The sequence below is a fragment of the Labrus mixtus genome, chromosome 14, assembly GCF_963584025.1.
Source record: "Labrus mixtus chromosome 14, fLabMix1.1, whole genome shotgun sequence".
Taxonomy (NCBI): domain Eukaryota; kingdom Metazoa; phylum Chordata; class Actinopteri; order Labriformes; family Labridae; genus Labrus; species Labrus mixtus.
This window is the reverse complement of record NC_083625.1, coordinates 23,435,623-23,456,370: the sequence shown is the minus strand read 5'-3', so window position 1 is coordinate 23,456,370 and position 20,748 is coordinate 23,435,623. Positions and strand designations below refer to the sequence as shown.

The following is a 20,748-nucleotide window of genomic DNA, read 5'->3' as shown; positions in this document are numbered from 1 at the left end:
GGAGCATATTAGCATCCTGATATTAGCATTTAGCTTATAGCGCAGCTGCTACTGTGGTGTCAGGCTCGAGTTGAGGATCAATTGTCCCCCGCTGTCTCTATATAAAATCAGTTTAGTGCATTTGGCAGACATTAAACCGCAGCGTTTGGAGCATCTGGAGTTATTATTTAGATTGTCTCAAAGTCCCCTTTTTGCAATCCATGCAGAATCCTGCCAATCCTGCCAAATCCTCGCAATCGTACCCAAATCTGAGCATGGCCATTTCACGGTGTCTTTGTGGAACATGCTTTAACCAGATTTTGGATTTGGATTTTAAGCATGGTTCCAAACTAAGATGTTCCATTCGATAATCTCAGGAGATTAGGAAGCGTAGCGCACAAGTGACGAAAAAAAACAAAACAGTTTTCAAATCAGAAACCATTATGCAATGTGCTTCATATTTCAACTCCTTCAAACTGGAAAAGTTATAATAATTGTGCACTTGCAGCTTCTTTTCCTTTGAGAATAAAGATTAGAAATTCAAAGCACCTCGCCGCTCATGAAAGGAGAAACTGAGAGAGAGAGAAACCCCAAATGTTTCCTGGTGTGCCCCCCTCACAAAATGATAAAAACATAAGACGGCTTAATGTCTGCAAATGGTGACAGCAGGGTGTGGGCAAACAAGCTGAACTGTGCGGTGTGTGTTTGTGTTGAGCTTATGTGGTTTGTGTCTCTGCCTGTAGCATGCAGGAAGAGCGTGTCAGTGGACGCGATAAGGTTTGATTGCACAGAGAGAGAGAGAGAGAGAGAGGAGGAGGTCCGGTGCTTGTGTGGCAGCTGTTGAAGACTTTGAGCTTGCAAGCCAAGAGAGAATTAGAAAAAAAAAGTATTTAGTTTTATTTGAGTACCAAATAAGAAAGAAGTGAGGCAATAAAAATCCAGCAGATGCATTTGTGATGTTAAAATGGACAAATGGGACTGACAGTAGAGGCAGTGACCCTGTGCACAGAGAGCGAGAGAGAGAGAGAGAGAGAGAGAGAGAGAGAGAGAGAGAGAGAGAGAGCAGGAGGGAGGGAGGAAAGGAGGAAGTCCTACTCTTCAGGACTTCTCATGAAGCACGTCAGACGTTTCTTATGAGAGGAGGCGGAGGACCTTAGCCACTGTACAGTGAGGGAGCAGACAGAGGAGACCAGGAGGAGAAGAAGTGGAACTCCGGGTATTTATATGTGAGTGGGGTGAAAAGAGAGAGAGACACCCCCGTCTCTGTGGGTCAGCCGATGAGAGAAGATGAAGAGCCAAATCACAAACGCCATCTCCGACTTCTTCTTTGAGTACGAGACCCCGCGCCAGGTGCTGGTGAGGAACAGGAGGGTGGGAGTGGTGTGCCGCCTCATCCAGCTGGGGGTCCTGGCTTACATCATCGGGTAGGAGCCAAATACTGTACTCTTCTTTTTACTGAGTTGGCTGTTCATGGGGGGGGGGGGGCTTTGCATTGTGTTGCATGTTTCAGCTTGCTTTCAGTGACACAGTGTGCAGGATGATGACCCCTCAGAGTGACCCTGTAAATTCCAAACAACTGTGTTTGTCTGCTGGCTCGGTGGATGTCAGTGACATGCAGCTGCAGCTGTTGGTTGATTTGTCATTTTAAAGAAATTTCATCAACAAATATTGGATCATTTTGATTTCATTTAAAGCAACTTCGTCAAACAAAAATGTAGGGATTTCTTTTTTTTTACTTTGTAAATGAAAAGTCCTTTTTATGACCATTTCTTTTCCCAGCTTTCTGACATTTTATTGACAAAATCATTAATCAGTTAAATGGAAAGGATTAACCGTCATTTGTTTTGGGTGATCAGAGAATTAAAAAAAAAAGATTTTATGCCTTCATTGTGGAGAGAGAGAGTGGGGAATGACATGCGGGAGAGGAGTCAGGTTGGATTCAAACCTGGGCTGCCCGCTTGGAGGACTACATACACAGTACATGGGGCGCACGCACTAACCACTAGGCCATCGACGCCCCAATAATCAATACATTTTTGGGGGATATTTTCAAGAAATGCGTCAACATTTGCTCGTCACAGGATGTGATATTGAGGGTTCTGCTTATTTTTGAGCATTTTGTCAATGAAAGCTTTGATTTTCAGGAAACTTTTGATTATTTTCAATAACTTTTAAATCTTTAATTTCAAATTTAATCAATTAATCATGAGAGATATTTTGATAAAGGGGATAATATTTAGTTTTGGCCCTGGAGGGACATCACTCTGATGTCTGCAGTTGTCTTTGTATGTACGGAGGGAGTTGTTCAGTGAACATTATTTTTAAAGGAAACATCTGATGTGACATGTTGAAGGTGCCTCAGCGGATCAGAGGAACTTCAGACTGAAACATGCCTGGTACTGTTGACACAGCAAATACGCTCCGTAGCCGTGACAACTTGAGTGATGTCAAAATGTGTGATCCGAGGACAGAGAGTCTTATTCTCTGCCCTTGAGACAAAATCCACCGCATGCTTCTTAACTTCCGCATAGACCTTCTCCACACACACACACACACACACACACACACACACACACACACACACACACACACACACAAACACACACATGCTTTAACATGTTGGAGCCGTTCCCTGCAAAGTCACTCTGAAGAAAGCAGAGACTGTCTGTTATATTAAATCTCCAACGCTGTGTCTAGGTTTCTGTGTTTGTTAGTTTGTAATTACTCAAAGATTGTTTATCTTAGTGTGCGTGTGTGTGTGTGAGTGTGTGTGTGTGTGTGTGTGTGTGTGTGTGTGTGTGAGTGTGTGTGTGAGTGTGTGTGTGTGTGTGTGTGTGTGTGTGTGTGTGTGTGTGTGTGTGTGTGTGTGTGTGTGTGTGTGTGTGACAGTGTCAGTGTCTGTGCACCTCGGAGCAGCATAACCTGAGGAGCTGAGTGTGATGAACACGCTGAGGCATATGCTAACACACATAACAATCAAATAATGCCACATGGGGCGCTGAGACGTTTTACCTTCTGCTGGTGACATCAGAGGTGACTTCAAAAAATGTGGTTGATGAAGTTATACTTCAAGAGAGAAAATATTCTCTTGCTAATGGCAAGGTGTTTCATATTTTCTTTTTTGTGTTGAAGAGAAAAAAAGTAGTTATGTAAACTGATTTGAAATCAGTTTGTGGTCCTTTTCTTGGGCTTATCTTGATGAGAGCTGCAGCATGTCCATTATATTGTATGGTATTGCATCGCATCCAGTATATATATATATATATATATATATCGTATCGTACTGTATTGCATCTAACCATACTGTACCGTACTGTACTGTACTGTATCAAATCTTACTGTACTATATCTCCTCCTATTGTAAAACCTAAGAGTTCTCAGAAACCAAAGAGGAACTGACAGAATGTCAAAGTTTCTGTCTGGAGGTATCTTCTATGACCTCTACAGCTGTCTTATGCAATGCCACCTGCCTTCTCGTGCAGTCAGGACAGGCCACATTAAAGTCTGCTGTTGATGGGCACACAAGGAGATGTGATTAAGACGCTGTCCTGACTCCACGCTTCAGGACTCAAGCTGAATGCCGATGGGTCGGACCAAAAGTCAGACTGTCTCCCTGGCACTTGCAGCAAACTTTTATTACTCCTTTTTGTTATTCAATCAGCAGAAAATGAATGAAATGTGTTGCAGTTTTGGGAAGTCTTATCTAAAATTTGAAACATGATGCATCCTCAGCAAGCCAAACAGTGCTCGACATGGATAAAATCTAACATGTAAATATTTGTTATTCTGTTAACTCAATGAAGAAGGTGACGAGTAATTTAACCGAGAAGCAGCCTCACAAACCAGGACGAGTTGTCTTTCAGTTAATTCACATTTTCTCACTTTTAAGATGACAAAAAAAAGCAAAATCTATTGTTGTCTGTTTCATGCTGATTAGTAAAAGGTTGATTTTTTTTTCTCCATTTTGATTTGTCTCCACAAAACGAGCACTAATCTCAGCTCTGCAGCATGATGGTGGGAAGAAAAGCCCTGCGCACATCAAGGAGCCGCTGCGGCCGCTGCCTCGCTGTTCTCCTTCTGTCGCAGCAGATACAGATCTCACTTAGACTGCTGTTTTGGAAGATCCCTCCATTATTTCATGCTCATGCGTTTCTTTATTCCATTAATGCGCTCTATTTTTTTTTCTTCTTCTGAACGTATGCGCTGCAGCTTGCATAATTTGATTTGCCTGACTGATAGAAGTTGTGTCTTTTGGCTCATTGTGCGTACTTTATTTCTCTTTGAGGACATCTTTCTGTTCCTCTGCTGCCATGAGGTGTTGTCTTTGTGCGCTGATGGAGGAACGTGTGCCGCAACACATGAGTCCTGCAGGCCCTCTGCCAGCGGGTAATTGATTTTCCCACCCTGGATGAAATAGCTCTGCATCTACGTGTGTGTGTACACATACAGTATCCAAGTGCACACCAGCTGTTAACCATTCCCCTCTGGCCACACACACACAGATAGGGAAACACAATGAGACACTTCACTCTGATCAGGAAGTGAGATGCTGGTTTTTAAGGAACAGTAACTTGTTCTGAAATCGGTCAACTCACCAAACTTGCAGATCTTTATGATGCTTTCTATCAGACTGAAACTCAGTGTGTTAACAGGTGTTTACATTTTTGGCGTATGAAAGCAGAAGCAGGAGCAACTTGGGGTTAAGTGTCTTCCCCAAGGTCACATCGGACATGTAGCTGCAGGAGCTGGAGATCAAATCCCCGTCCTTCTGGTCAGGGCCAGCTCTTGGCATAGGCCATATAGGAGGTTGCCTTACCAATGTGCCATAAATCTATTGATTCATTTGTCCATAAAGTTTGTGAAACTGGCCGCTGTAGTGTCCTGACGTGCTGCTTCGACGTGTACGCAGATGGTCGCTGTAGCGGCTCAAAGTGGAGCTATAGCTTTAAGTACTTAATAATATAATGAGGTCGTTAAGTCGAATGGTTTCCTGGTGCCCCTCCAAAAGGTCAGCAGATAAATGTTAGGGGTCATTAGATGAATCATCCTGCTCCGCTGTTGTTTCTTTACCATGTTAATCATCTCCAACCAGAGACTCAACATCCCACACACTGCCTTCAGGACCACATGACTGTAAACTATCACTCTCTATATGAGCTGCAGCGCAATCAGATAAGACGCCGATCAACACTTTGTATTAACCAACTATCCGGAGTTTTAAACGAAGAGGAGCTTGTTTTCATAAAAGCCATGAACATAGTGCAACCTCTCTGATTCTGTTGTGAACCGAGAAACTGGGACAGGGAAGCAAACATTAAGATTAAACGTTTTGTCCTTAGGATGTCTCTACCCGAGAAAGAACAAACCCTCCCCAAAGTGTCAAATAGAACCAAGTCAATGGATGTGCATTTAAGATGAAAATAAGATAAGTTCTGATACACATATTTGTGTTCTTCTAACTTTCTAACCTACTGATGTCCATGAGACCTACAAATGTTTTAAATCATTGGTTAATGTTGCACAACTCCCTCTACATATCCTGTTTTATCAGTTGATTGGCGGTTACCAGTGTCTACTCAACCACAACTGTGTTTAAGCATGTTGACTGTCTACTTGAGCAACTTCATTTCATTTCATTTCATTTCATATTTGACTTATTTGCTCAATTCAGTGTATGGTTTCAACACCATAATACATAACAAAAAGTTTCATAATGCTGAAACACTGTTCATGAGCAAACAGGAGCAGGAAGAAGAAAACTTATAATACCTGCCCCTTTCCTAATAACACAAGATACTGTTTAACAGAATAAGATGGCTAACCTGTTGTTTTCTCTTTCTTTCACAAAACAAAAAATAGATCAAAAATATAGAAACAATCAAATACAATCAGTTAGGTTAACTCAATACATTCACAATTTCCCAGAACCTTTTCTTTATACATTCTTTTAATTGAATGATACTTGAGCAGCATTTTAAATGATTATCGAGAGAATTCCATAATTTAACTCCATTTACTGAGATACACATTTGTTTTAATGTAGTGCGTGCGTACTTCCACTTCTTTGTTTTTTTTAATCTGGAAAGTTGTCACCAAGCAACCTCTGGTGTGTGTGAAGTGTCTTGTTCTAAATCCACTCTGATCCTGTATTTGATCATGTCTATAAACCCCTCTATTTCAGCCCTGCTCAGAACAGGCTGTTTCTGTGTCTGTACCTTTAAATATGTAAATGAGCTGTGTCTGACCACGCCCCCTCTCTGGAAGGGCTTTAGTGGCTCGGGCTTTCCCACTCCATGTTCTATTGTTTACGGTGAGAAGGCAGACTCAGAGGGCAGAACAAACACCTAGCTGTGGGAGTGTCACCCACCTGGGGGAGGGGCTACTGCCCTTTGTGATGTCATGAAGGGAAAATCTCCAAACAGCCTGTTTGAGCACACATTTTCTGAAAAGTGGAGCAGGCAAAAGACGGAGAGGATGGACTTTTCTCATCATTGGGGGATTTGTAGACAGACTAGAGACACATATTAGTGTTAGAGGAACATGGTGAAGTGACCTTTAATGTCAATCTTCAAACCTGTCGGTTATTGTCTGAAGACGTTATAGCCTCTGGGAGTGAAGGTTATGCTCTAGCCAGCAGTTAGCCAACATGAGAATTGAGGTGGAGTTCAAAACCATCTACGGGCAGATTGGGATGCACTTGCATGCAGGTATCATGTTGATGGACATTGATTGAAGCTAATTTGTTGTTAGATGTCTGCTGATGGGTTCCACAATCGTATTATGGCGTACTGAAGTGTGTTTTGTTTATTTAGCTCTTCATATTTACAGCCAATGTCAACTAAACACTCCAATGGACAACACTACTCAAAGAGACCAGAATACTTACTGATACCACATTTGGATACCCATATCTAGTCCTGCCAACAGATTCTATTAATAAAGATTACATTCCTATCAGTGCAGCCAGTACTCTTTCACTTTTACTTCAGATAAGAAGCTGAATCACAAACAGAAAGTTTAACCAAAGCCTTCTTCCTATCTGTACTTCATCTTCAGGAAATGAAGAAAAAAAGACCTCCTCTGTTCGACACAATGGGATTCAGTTTGTTTGATTTGCATCCGCGATGGCAAAGTGACAAGAACGGGAGACCGCTCTGACATTTCACAACCACGATCACTCACACGCTCCCATGTGAGGCGTGCTGCTGGCATGTTCAGTCAGTGTGTCATCATCACCCCTATGCATGCCCTTGCCTGTGGGGTTGGAGGGTTGGGCCGGGGCGTTGTCTAGTGTGGGCCTGACAGGAAGCTCTCTGTGTCCTCTGTACAGGTGGGTGTTCATCTACGAGAAAGGCTACCAGTCCACAGACACGGCCGTGAGCTCCGTCTTCACCAAAATGAAAGGAGTGGGCTACACCAATGAGACAGGAAAAGAGAGAGTCTGGGACGTGGCCGACTATGTGTTCCCTCCACAGGTTGGTAACGCCTCAAACACGGTTATCACATGACTCCTAAGTGTTCAACAACTCGTTTGTCACACTACACAAGTCACTGGCCGTTTATTAAAGTTATAGAAAACCTTTGCATAAGTCACATGCTGAGAGTTGAACAACCGCTGTCCATGAATCAAACTGTCTGAAAGAATGACCATCAGGCTGAGTCACATCAGCAACGTGAAGGAACGCATTCTCCCTGAAGAAAGCTGGACTCTCAGTCATATGGTGCTGACAGAGATGAAGATTTAGTCATGCTCTTAAAACATCCGTGTTGGCTAGATTTCCCGCCCGATCCGACGCCCGACGACACAAAGTTAAAGCACACACAGAGTGAAAATGACCGGCTTTGTCAACATCAAGGTGTCACTGGGTTGTTGCGTGCATCCTGTAAAGATCTGAGCAAACAACTCGTCCAAAAGGAAGACTCCGGTCAAACATATTTCTTTGTTTACCCTCGGGGACCTGTTATCTGTGAGAATGGAATAAAGAGACACAATGAAGACGGTCATGTTTGCTTTGAGTTGTGGGTGTGGACCTTTTTATTTAATGCAGACGGGATTAGACTCACGGTTTGATGTGATAAGCTGAAAAGATCACTTTGTTCTCACGCCTCATGCTTTGATACGTACATCTTTAAAAGTTCATTTTTATGTCTAAATCCGGGTCATTGTGTGAGAATTAATTAATCCAACAATGACAGTGAGAGAACAGTGAGTGACTTTGGATGTTCTCATGTGGTCATAAGGGATAGTTTGATTGTTGAAAATGTCAAAGCCTATTCACGATCAAAAGCGTCAAAGTAGAATAGTGTGGTGTCAAATCCAGCTTCTTTCCCCCAGTTTAACATATTCAACATTAAACATTATATGAATTCTGAGCTCATGAGGGCTGCCGGTTTGCTGTCTTCAAAAAGCTGCTTTCTCCCCCTGTTTCTAGTTCTTATGCTAAATTGAGCTAATGAGCTATAGCTTAGTGTTTACCAAGACATTTAAGGGTTGTATAAATCATAATTTTGGGGGGTGCAAGAAAACATATACTTTACCTAATGTTACACTTAAGCTGCAAACTGAAATCTGACAGTGCACAAAGCAGCATGTGTCATTTGGGATGGGATGTTATTTGTTTATTTATGTGTGTATATTTCAGCCTATGTGTGTGTTGCATGATTATAGAGTGTAAAAACAGAATTTCCCCTTGCGGGATCAATAAGGTAATAAAGTAAATCTTATCTTATTTATTTCATGTACTGTATTTAACTTGGAGAACTTCTGTGAGATGAAGAATCTCATTTCTAACAGTGTCCTGGCCGAGAGGGGCAGCAGCACATTAAACAAGTTACAGACATTAAACACAGATCAGCATGTCCCGAGTCACAGCCTCCTCCCGCGTCAGCTGCCACCACTGAACCCCCCAACCTGTGGATAGAGAAGGGAACAAGCCCTGAACTCTCCCACCAGGCTCCCTGATCCTTTAGCCTCACCCTGAGTCACAGAGCAGAAAAGTCATCAGTCAAAGCGGCAAATCTTCCTCCAACACCTTCAATCTACTTTCAAAAAGATTTAAAGAGACCAGCTCCCCCAGGCGCAGATCAGGTACTCTGCTCCTGCAGCCTAGACTCTCCTGCAGGAGCAGCGTACCTTAAACTCCTTTTCCCTGTTTCAAGACACATGTTGAGTATTTGAGTCGCAGAGTGGAGACTGAAACTTCCAGCACTTTTCGCCTGAATACAACAAAACAAGTATGAGGGAAGCAGGTGAAGTATAGATTAATAAATAAGAACATGCCAATGATTTTGTGTATGCAGTGCAGGCCAGCTGACTCGATCACACAGAGTACAAGGATGAGTCAGAGCCCTAAGAATCTCAACGCACCATCAATCAGAGGCCTGACAGTAGCTGCAACAAGTCGTTGCTTTGCAGCAACAGCAAAAGAAAAACAAGACTTATTTCTGAAATATAAAAACCCAACTTGAGCTTTCCTGATGTTTGAAGAATCAACAAAGCCACCATTGGTTTATAACGGCTTAATGTTTGACAGGCTGCATGTAATAAACTGAAGCTTAGCCTGCAAACTACATAACTACTACATCCTTCATCACGTCATTTTATGCCATAAATAACGCAGACAATCACATTATCTGTGTTGATCTTGACCTCTCAGGGAGACTCATCGTTTGTGGTGATGACTAACTACATCATAACTGAAGGTCAGAACATGTCGAAGTGTCCAGAGGTGAGTAAACTTTCTCCTACAATCCTCTGTGTTTCCTCCTTCTCTGTCTGATTTATGCATGTCCATAAATAGTCAAACTAAACAGAGATTCTGTCTCATTCCAAGACTGTTTCTGTAATTGGGTAATTGTTCCGCTGTAGAATATAGGGCACATTTCTTTGTAAACACAATGGCCTCCAGATGAGTCAAACAGCAGTTTCTGTATGTGGGGAAATATAAGAATATATGCAAATCGTTCTTTCACCTTGTTGTTTCCATGTTACTTCACATTCCCTCGTTGTCGACACGCACGCTCTAACTCTGATCTCCTGTGTGTCACAGCTCCCAGGGAAGCACAACTGTACCTCAAACAAAGACTGTGAAGGAGGGGGTTTCCAACGTACGGGACATGGTAAATCCTGACGGCCCGACAGTGTGTGACGTCTGCAGTCATCACTGAGTAACCGTCTGTGTGTGTGTGTGGCTAAGCTAAGCACTGTCTATCATGGGAAGAGTTGTTCTTGTGTAAGGAAAAGTCCAACACTGATGCTTCTCTGTGGTCTAAGAATGTTAAGACGGACCATCGGTCACACAGTGTTGACCGAAGCATTTTGATCGGACCAGAAGATGATCCTACAAATCCTTCAGAGAACCTCCAGGAACATTACCTAAAAGGTTCTCTGAAGGTTTTCTAAGAAATCTCAACTTAAACCTCAGAGAACATTTAGGGAACATTTCTGAAAGGTTTTGTAAAACCTTAATGGGACCCTTCTCTGATGGTTCTCTTACGACGCAGAAATGTACAGGAAAGAGATCAACATCCATCCAACCATGCATTATCTATACCGCTTTTCCGTTCAGGAAATCGCGGGGGGGCTGATCTCAGCTGTCATTGGGTGAGAGGCGGGGTAACACCTTGGACTGTTCTCCAGTCAATCACAGGGCTGACAACCTGCCACGCTACCATTCTCACTTATGGGCAATTTTTTTGTCACCTAACGACCCGGAGTGAACCCATGCATGCACGGGGAGAACATGCAGACTCCACACAGAGAGGCTCCTGTCAGACGGGGATTCAAACCAGGAACCTCCTCGCTGCGAGGAAACAACGCTAACCACTGCACCATCGTGCAGCCTAAGAGATCAACAGAGAAACCAAGCTCCTCTTAGTTTCATTGAATATCTTAAAGCCGGTGACAGCAGCATGATGTGCTTAGGTGAGGTCGTCCTCGAGGATCATCAGGTCATTGAGCAGTGTATTTGTTAAAAGGGTTGTGGCTCATGGGAGCTGCTCTAGAATTGGCTCACACAGTATGAACTGTATAAAAAACCCCGATCAGACTCACAACTGTCTGTAAAGACTCGGATGTAAAACACACATGTTGCTCTTGTCTACAATAAGCAGATCAACATCAGAAACCACAGTGTGAGCAACCGGCTGTTTGTATTGTGCTCGTTGATCACTGAAGCGAGCGAGTACAACCCTGCCTTGAGCAAGTACACACATTCATGTTTATATAAACACTGGGACAGATGTTACAATTAGCCCTGTGTATGAGAGCCGACACAAATCATGAGCACACAGAGACATGAAAAATAATAACCCTTCAGACAGGAGTGGTTTTAATAGGTCCGGATATATACGTCGTCGTCAGCGTGTTCAAAGAGAAGTTACGTAAATTAACCGTCCCCATCTGGGTTTCAATCCGGAGCCTTTCAAGTCCTGTGTGACCGGCATTGACTTTAATAAGAGCAATGTTAGCCGAAGCCCTAGATCTGTCTGTTTCAGACCAGTCACATCCACCTTGAGGTGCCAGCAGAGGAGAGTAGGTCTCTTCAGAGGCGGCGTGCTGTCTGTATGACTGTGGACAGGCAAACACGAGGGGTCGCCCCCGGAGCTAAACACACCAGTGGGCTTCTGTAAACAAAAGGTCAAAGGTTGAAGCAGAGTGACCAAACGCCTGCTGGAGAACTGTCTGTGAACTCACCCAGCACACGATGAGAGAGAGCGATAGCAACGAAGCTAATCACACGCAGAGAAATGATATGTTCGGATCAGGGAGAGATAAAGGAAACAGCCATTTCAGCGCTCGCTTTGCTTCACTTTTAAATCTCGCTTGCTGCCGTTGATGCTAACTCGAGATAAGATGATTAAAGCCATGCTGTGTCTTGCTTTTTATTTTCTCTCTTCCTCACTGCTTGAAACGTACAGCGCGTTGTACTTCTGACTGCTTCACTTTGAAGTTTTGTCTCTCATGATGAGTGTGTTTCTTCTTCAAGGACAAATGACAGGAGTTTGTGTGAAGTTGAACACGACCTGTGAGGTGCTGGCCTGGTGCCCCGTGGAGGATGATCGCAAAATACCAGAGTACGTGGAAACACTTCCTACTGCGAGCTGATACCGAACTTGTGCATCGATTACATAACTGTCTGCACTAAGATTGTCATGACACCAGAAGTTTAACCTCTGATACCAATCCAGTAAAAGTCAAACTGTATCAACACTTGTTTTTTGATAACGCAGCAACAAAAGTCGAAGTCCTGTGCATCAAATGCTGAATCATTTCTTGTTTTTAAGTGACAGAAATTGCAAGCTTGCAACTCCTGCACAATGTCTTAATCGTACCAATGCTGTTCCAAAAATATTTTTACAACTAAGACAGTGCTCTCCTTCTTTCCACCGCAGCAGCTTGTGGTAAAAATAAAATATGAAGATCTTTAGTTTTCATGCTTCAGTACTTTTTGATACTAACGATCATTAAAATAAGAATTTGTGCAATTTGGACCGTGCTCTCTCTCTCTTTCTCTCTCGCAGCCACTTTGAGTTAGAAATATGCAGGGGCGTGTCCAGATTATTATTTTTTGATCTGGGGTGGCCCACCTGGGTCACTGACTTGTGCAGGGGTGGCTTGAGGTTTGTAGGCACATGCACACAAATGAATTAAATTTTTTTTAACCCTTTCTATCCCCACTTATATTTACTTGTAAGTAACACAATTTGGCAACACATACATAGAAGATCAAGATCTCAAGGGGGTCCTTGCCACCCCTCTGGACACGTCCCTGGTGATATGTATAAGGATGTATTTAAAATACATTCAAAGCTTCTGTACTTCTTGTTCCCTTCGATCATGGAATTAAAAAGATTGTATCAGAGATTGTTATTTTTTTAAACATATGGTATCAAACACTTTGACAACCTCAGGCTCCACACGAGAAATTATGTTTGAAATGAAGTATTCTGCTTATAACACGGTCCTTAATACTCTCCTCTCTTCTATTTTTTTTCCGTCTAGTCCTCCTATGTTGATGTCTGCAGAGAACTACACGCTGTTCATCAAAAACTCTGTGACCTTCCCCTTGTTTGGAGTCACGAGGTGAGGGACCGGTTCAGTCGAGCTCAGCTGAAGCTACACATGCTTTGTGATTAGGATAGATAAATAGAAATAAGACAGCTGTGATAAACGTTGTTATACTCTATGTCGATCCTAAGTTGAATAATGATAACGAATAAGATGAACATCCTTAAAGGGGCAGGCCAATGTGAAAATGTCAGTTTAATCATGGAGACTCTCTGTAGCTGTTGAAGAGCGATTCAAAGTTTGAGAGGATAACTCCGATGATGTCATCAGAGTTTGTTTTTAGATTTAACAGATTATTTTGAAGAAGGAGGGTCACACGGTACATCATGTAGATGCAACCGAATAAAACAATGCCACAAAGTGTAGTAGTGGCAGAGTTTCAGTGCGGTTTTCTTTGCCAGGTGGTGGTTTGGTTTATTTTTGCATACCTGTAGGCTGATAATCCCTCTACTGGCAGGTAGAACCACACAAACAACAACACATCTAGCCTATATAAAACTTTAACCAAATACAACAACGGAAAATATTCAAAATACAAATAGGAACATACAAATATTTAAAGTTGACGTTTTGTGCTGATCCCAATTTTAAAAACTCACAAATAGTGTTACAATGCTGGATGTTCAAACTAAACGTGGGCAAAGTTTCAGATCATGAGGTAAATGTATGTTGGAGTAATCCTAGTCTGAGTCTGCAGAGGGCGCTAAACGGCTTGTTCTGCAAATCACGCCATAGTTCCCCGATATGAAACCAAGAATTTCCCAAGACAGCTTCAAGCCTCTACGTAAGCCGGTGAAACCTCCTATATAGACTCTCTTCTCCCAACACTGGAGAGCAGCCCTCCTCTGGCAGCCCTGCAGCATTCTGCCCCACAGAAGCCTGACTAAGACCATTGTGTCCAAACTTTGTGAACTTTTTATGACACTGAATGTGTGTTATATAAGAAAGAAAACTCCTTAAAAAGGTGGATATATTTTGAGTTTTGAACATGCATGTTTTTATTTGACTGGTTACTAATTGAATACTTTGCTGAAGTGCATTATGGGAATTGTAGTAGCCAGTGTTTTTTGAGTTTGACACAAACAAGAAGCTAAAAGTCAGGACATTTATGCCTCAATTCTCACTTATGCCTTTTGAAGGTCGCATCTTACCGATAAAACAAATATTTTGCTCTATACCATGTCAAGTACGGGGTTTAAAATATTGAAGGAGAGGAATATTTACCAAGGAAAGGTGACCGATTTGATGTGGTTGTAGCCGTTCAACTGGCAAGAATTTAAAACTACTTTCCCCCCTGGTTATTTGAGTGTTATTTTGTTTCCCAGGACAAAACAAAAAAGCGGAGAAATTGTTCCATTAAGAGTAAATCTGTGTTTCATATTGTCCATCTGTGTTTCAGGAGTAACCTGGTGGAGGGTATTGATGCTGAATACGTCAGTAAATGCCTCCATGATCCAGAGAAAGCTCCGCTGTGTCCCATTTTTAAACTGGGAGACATCGTCAAACTGTCTGGTTTCAACTTTGAAACCATAGCCAAAGTGGTAAGTACAGAATAGATGCACATGCTTTGTTGTCAGGTGTTTGTGTTTCTTTTGTCCATCTTGTTATTTTAATGGTTTCATGTGTCATGACAGGGAGGGGCCATTGGTATAGTGGTGGACTGGACGTGCAACTTTGACACGGATGTCAGGAACTGTAAACCAAAGTACAACTTCCACGGTCTGTACGGGAACCCCACAGAGACGGACAAAGCCCGAGCTTCAGTGGGCTACAATTTCAGGTTGGTAAAGCCCCGTTTCCGGTTCAGTACGGCATACATTTATTTAGACTGTCAAAAGTTGAGAAGGGTTCCAAAAATAACTGATCCATACCGTCCTACCTTTTTGGTTCCCTTCAGTTGGGGTGCCAAGCGTACCGATCCGACCCTAAAGCAAGGAGCTAGACACACTGCAGTCAGTTGATTGGTCAAAATAATCTTCACTTCCTGTGCTACATGCGGTAATAAAGGACAAACACAAAACGCACCATGTTTAAATATCCTTCAGATTTGGGGAGGGTTAAGCCCCATTTCCACCAAGCGGTCCAGTTCAGTTTGGTTCGGTTCGGTACTCATTTATTGGCGTTTCCACCGTCAAAAGTTGGGAATGGTACCAAAATAAGGGATCCATACCGTCCTACTTTTTTGGTACCCTTCCCTAAAGGGTCCCTTGTTTACTGTGTTCTTCTTGAACGTTTGACTTAATTAATAGCGGGCTGCACTGTGTTGGGCTGCTTACCAAATAAGGGTACGGTTGGCTGTGGAAACTCAAGCAAGTTCAGGGTTTACTTTCAAGGTTGTTTTGATTATTTGCCTTGGAGATGCAGACCCTCCTAGGACTCATCAATCTTTGTTTACTGTGTCTCGTTCTTCCTATTTTTTAGAATTTATTGGATGTCTACACTTTGTCGCGTCGCTTTGATTTAATGATGGGTAAGGGTATGGTTGGCAGTGGAAACTCAAGCAAGATCAGGATTAACCATTTGTGGATTTGTTTATCTGACATGGAAAGACAGTAACATTGGTGCTTTAACATTTAACAGGAGTTTGACAAATATTTGTTTATTTCCACATCACATTCAGATTAATTCAGAATCACAGAGTCCCACCTTGGGACGTGGGCAGATTGTTTTTTCCATTCTTAAATCTCATTTGTTCCATTCTGTTATCAACGCCCACAGGTAGTACTCTGTGACTTTGTAAAATAGATAACACCTGAACCTGTTTTTCATACAGCACCTGATGATGAAGAGTTCAGTTGGGCTCTTATCTTTTGTTCACTGTTATGACTCTCATTGCTTTTACTAGGTTTGCAAAGTATTATTTGGAGGACAGAATTCAGAGAAGGACTCTCCTCAAGGTGTTCGGGATCAGGATCGACATCATCGTGCAGTCACTGGTTAGTGGTACATCTGAATCAGTGATACTCAACCTGAGGTTTTCGAGCCACATGTGGCTCTTTTAGGTCCTACTTGGAGAAAAAAATCCAAAGTAATTATTTAAAAAAGGGAAACACTGTCAGCAGAAATTATTCTTTGCAAGTCATGTCACTGTGTTTCCCACACATATTTTAGGAAAGAAAGAGGTTTTTCGAATGGGGCTCTTGCAGAAATATTTTTTGGTCAATGTGGCTCTTAAGTCTAACAAGGCTGAGTACCACTGATCTGAATGCTTGCACTGATATGAAGTCCATACATGGGATAAAGGGGATTTGGAATAATCATCCGTCTGTGCTTCACAGGCGAGAAAATTCGACATCATCCCAACGCTGACAGCAATCGGCTCTGGAGTGGGAATCTTTGGAGTGGTAAGTTTAAGACTTAAACCTGCAAAAAAAAAGCACCTTTAATGTCCGCAAAGTAACATTTATAACTCTGACTTTTTAAATGACTTTTCAGGCAACTGTTGTGTGTGACCTGGTGCTGCTCTATTTGCTCCCCAAAAGAGAATTTTACAAGAACATGAAATTCAAATACACAGACACACACATACAGGTAAGCTCTGCGACGCATGTGACTGAATGTGTACTGTTATATTGTGCTTTGAAATATTATTACTTTGAGCACAAGATGGCAGCAGAGACGCATGTATCAATGGCAGGAGTGTGGCGATACTCTGTGTGTCACCCTCATTTGGGCATCTCTCTTGTGAGGTAGCGCCACATGCTCTAAAATCAGAAACCCCCCCAGCAGCCCGCATGAGGAGCAGATAATGCTGTGTTTATTCCCGTAGCACGCACAGCCAGTGCCGGACCGTTTCGATCTCCTTTTTCTTATCTGATAAAAGAGGAAATTGTCCCCCATGATCCCCTCCTGCCCAGACAGTTCCCTTCTTTTACTGAACCAGGCAGAACATTTTGTATTTGCAGCCTGACAGCGAGTCACTTGGTTTAGACACAGGCGTCTATTACACCATTGAAGCCAAGGCAAGCCAAGCCAAAGGCACTGACCAGTCCAACGTGAGTGCTCGTAGACGTAGAAGTCGACGTCCATGTCGATGTAGATGAGTAGATTTGATTAGTATTTATAATCAATTATGTAGACTAGAGGTAAATCCTTTTTTTTGTTATTTACCTGCATGAAACCTAATACCTTCTGTTCTGTGGATTTGACAGGATCCGGATTCAGAGGTCGGCAGCATAGAGACTGAGGTATCTAAAGTAAGGGATTCATAGATTTCTAACAGAATATGGAGCCCTGCGTTAGTTCAGGCAGAATACAGTAGAATTCTGAGAACCGCCCCAATGCCAACCAATCATTATAACACTCTGACAACCAGGCGGTCTGTTTAAACCATTCTGCCTCTCACTCCTCCTGCATCACATCCACTCCCCTCCACCACCCCGACCTCCACCAGCTTCAGTCAGCTCATTTTATATTCCAGGATTAATGGTTTGCTTGTTATGTCTGCAAGATGTCAGTATCATTACATGCACATTCAGATTCTGTTCTGCATGTCCCCATGGAGGGAATTAAAGGTTTTTCGCTCTCAGCTAAATCTGTACTGTTTACTTTGGTTTCCATGAAGGCTGATGTCTCTCTTTTCTGCTCTGCTGTCTAGAAATGACCCGGGAGGAAGCTTGTAAGGTACTTTTTTTTGGGACGGTGTAGTGCACTGGAACCCTGCAATAAACCCCCCCACAAGTCACCATGGAGAAACACACTCAGACTCTAAGAGGACTCTTGACTGGAGCGATCAAAACCAGAGACATGGCTCCACGTGTCCTCTTCTTCCTCTTCATTTTCCAGCTGCATCTTCGGCCACCACCTCCCTACCTGAGAGATGATACAGTGACTCTTACTCTTGGTGTCGAGCCCTAGCATAGCTCAGCTGTGTGTGTGTGTGTGTTCTTTTTTTTGGGTGTAGCTCGGTTTGCTTTTTTTTCATACTCTGGGTGTAACCCTCCACCTAACCATCTCCATATCTGTGCAGGTGAAAGCACATGTTCTGGCACTAACTGTGTGTGCACATATCATCCATAAGTCAATCCATTAAACCGTCACTGTCCTCGTCAAAGAAAGATAAACACATGACGTGTGGATGTGCCGCTGTCAGAGTCATCCTGTGTGCACCTTGTGATCGACTGCTGCATTCAATAAAACATGTACAGATATTTCACTGCTGTTTTCTTTTAGGTTCAAATAAGGCCGTCAGCATTGAATAATCAAGATCTGAATTTAATGCATTAATGTTTTTTAATCATAATTAATCTCATGCTGTTTTGTCCCTTCAGGCTCCCCGTAGATAGTGGTCCTCAGTGTCTCCCTGTAGTCTCAGTGATGTAAAAGAAGGACACTGCTGCATCTTTGAATGTCTCATTTCACTTCAACAAACTCTCAGACAGCTCAGCTGATGAGTCCAAAATAATATCCACCTTATGACATCACACACTGACCTTTGTTAACATTCCTTTGAGCTGTTTGACCTCAGTTTGGGATCCCTAACCACTTCCTGTTTCTGTGCTTAACTTCATGTCCTCACCTTCTCTCTACAGGAAGGGCCTTATTTTATTTCAAAATAAAACCACACAGCAAGAAAAGTTATCTCACTGCCAATTTCCACATAGTCTGTGCGTACGCCGCACGCCCTGCCCCACTGGGTGGAGCATGACCAGCTGTACACAGGAGAACTACAAGATCACGCAAGAATAACGACAAAAACGTGCAAACAACATGTTTATTTCTCGTTGTGAGGATGATTTGTTGACCATTCGGTGCCTGTTTTGACTTAATCGTTGATGAAGTGAAAGAAAACATGAGAAAGAGTTTTGAAATTGACCGTTCGCTCTGTGCGTTCCCTTGTCTGACTTCCTGTCCGGCCCGATCGTGAAGCATGCGTATTTGAAACAGAGCAGAGCGTAGTCATGCTGCTGGCACGCTCCGGAGACGGACTGAGGCGCTTGCTGTGGAAACGGGAGCATTGACTAGAGTGGCAGCTAATAAAATAAAAGCCCCATTTTTATTTTGAAATACTAAATAATGGAATTTGAAAAATGCAATTCAAAATGTGATTTCTCATTGAAAATAAAAATATTAATCGTTTAAAACCCTAATTTCAACGTGTAGCCGTAGTCAGACAGCGAGCAGACAAGTGTCAGCGTTCAGATTGTCTTTTTTATTGTCTTGGATCACGTGTAGGTGTACAAAAAGCATGCAAAAAAATAGGATCTTCATATATAATGGTACATATTTACATTGTAACAACCACATTCCACAGAGATGTGCCATGCTTCTGTTTTTTTCTTTTAATCACTAGAGCAGTGGATCTCAACCGGTCTAACCTCAGGACGCACACCGCCAGCTCCTCCATGAGAAAACATGACCCAAATGTGTGACATTTTTTTTAAAACAATCAGATTTATTCAATGTGTGGTTGTGCAGGTTGGACCTCAGAAAGTTCAAAACATGTGACAGCACAAAAAAACTAACAAAATCATCACTTCATATACTTTTTTTGAAAAAACAAAATCCCAGGCACATATTCGCAACCCACTTTTGGGTCCCGACCCACCAGTTGAGAAACACTGGACTAGAGAGTACATTCAGAGAAATGCACGAGACAATAAGACAGACACACAAACACAGAGAGCAGGCAGCTTCAAAACACGACTCAGGACAGAACACAGATGAGATTCACAACGAGAAGCAAATCATCCCCGACATCCTGTGAGGTACAAACTCCCTCTCACACGATCCTTTTCCTTTGGAGATAACTACGACCTAAAGTCATGAGGTCGTAGTTTCTGTTCAGCGTTTGTTTGTTAATTTTTCAGCAGTAACAAAAATGCCAGGGGAGCAAACCTCATCCAAAGCTGCAGCATGCAACACCTTTGATAAACACTTTGGATGCAGTTCATGTGCATCTGGATCAGGCTAAAAAGGTAGATTTTAGGAGGACATGTCTACATGCTTTTTAGATTTTTAAAAGGAGGAATTGTGCAACAGTTGCATGACTGATGACGACTCTTACACGTGTCATGTACTGTAATACCTGTTTCAGGTTCAGTTCATGTTACATAGAAGTCCTTGAAAGCTGAAATCAAAGAGTTTTTTTTAACATTTATTTCTATTTATTTGTATATCACCTTTAGTATCTGCCCCAGAAACGACATCTTTAGGTATTCAGAGTGACATTTAAGAGAGAGGGGAGAAAAGGTTTACGCTGTGCGTCTAATATAACTCTTCTTATGAATTTGATGTCCCTCTGTCATGATGCTCTGGAGCTATGAGCTGCAGCAGTCAGTGCTCTTAAAAGACATGCCATTGGCTACTTAAAAATTTAAATCAAGCATGTGTAAGATTTAGGAGTGGAAGGTTTACAAAAAATATGTTCATATGTTACCTACATGCCTGATGGTGTGAAACCATTTAGGGTAGAATTGTGTTTGCAAAAAACAAAAAAACAAATGGAGGTGAAAACTGACACGTGTCCCAGGATCTGGACGTTGTCTCTTCATCTGCCTATCTTTAATCATTTTCAGCACGTGCTTAAAACAAAGAGCGACAGGTACGGACAGAAAAAAACCTTTTTCAGAAGTAATCTAGAAAATGATTTGCTGTTGAAGAAGCAGTGACAGTGCGCATGGTACTAGTTTCTATGCTGCCATTTGAAGCTTCTCCTTTGCTATGAATCCTGCTCAGAGGTGTGCTTGTGATCAGGCAGG

At 42.4% G+C, this 20,748-nt stretch overlaps 1 protein-coding gene across 3 annotated transcripts; it reads left to right on the top strand.

The window, feature by feature from the left end:
* Positions 1-1,059: 1,059 nt before the first annotated feature.
* On the top strand, positions 1,060-18,198 carry p2rx1 (purinergic receptor P2X, ligand-gated ion channel, 1). Of its 3 annotated transcripts, none has more exons than XM_061055920.1 (13): positions 1,060-1,403; positions 7,310-7,454; positions 9,636-9,707; positions 10,029-10,086; positions 11,967-12,054; positions 12,983-13,063; positions 14,448-14,589; positions 14,683-14,828; positions 15,894-15,984; positions 16,327-16,392; positions 16,484-16,579; positions 17,200-17,244; positions 17,646-18,198. In XM_061055920.1, exons 1-13 carry the CDS (start codon positions 1,267-1,269, stop codon positions 17,649-17,651), a joined length of 1,173 nt encoding a protein of 390 aa, XP_060911903.1. In that variant the 5' UTR covers positions 1,060-1,266; the 3' UTR covers positions 17,652-18,198. The 3 variants fall into 3 exon arrangements, with proteins under 3 accessions (XP_060911903.1, XP_060911902.1, XP_060911905.1); XM_061055919.1 differs by having other exon boundaries at positions 1,063-1,403; positions 10,029-10,098; XM_061055922.1 differs by lacking the exon at positions 17,200-17,244 and having other exon boundaries at positions 1,063-1,403; positions 10,029-10,098.
* The last annotated feature ends 2,550 nt before the right edge of the window (positions 18,199-20,748 follow it).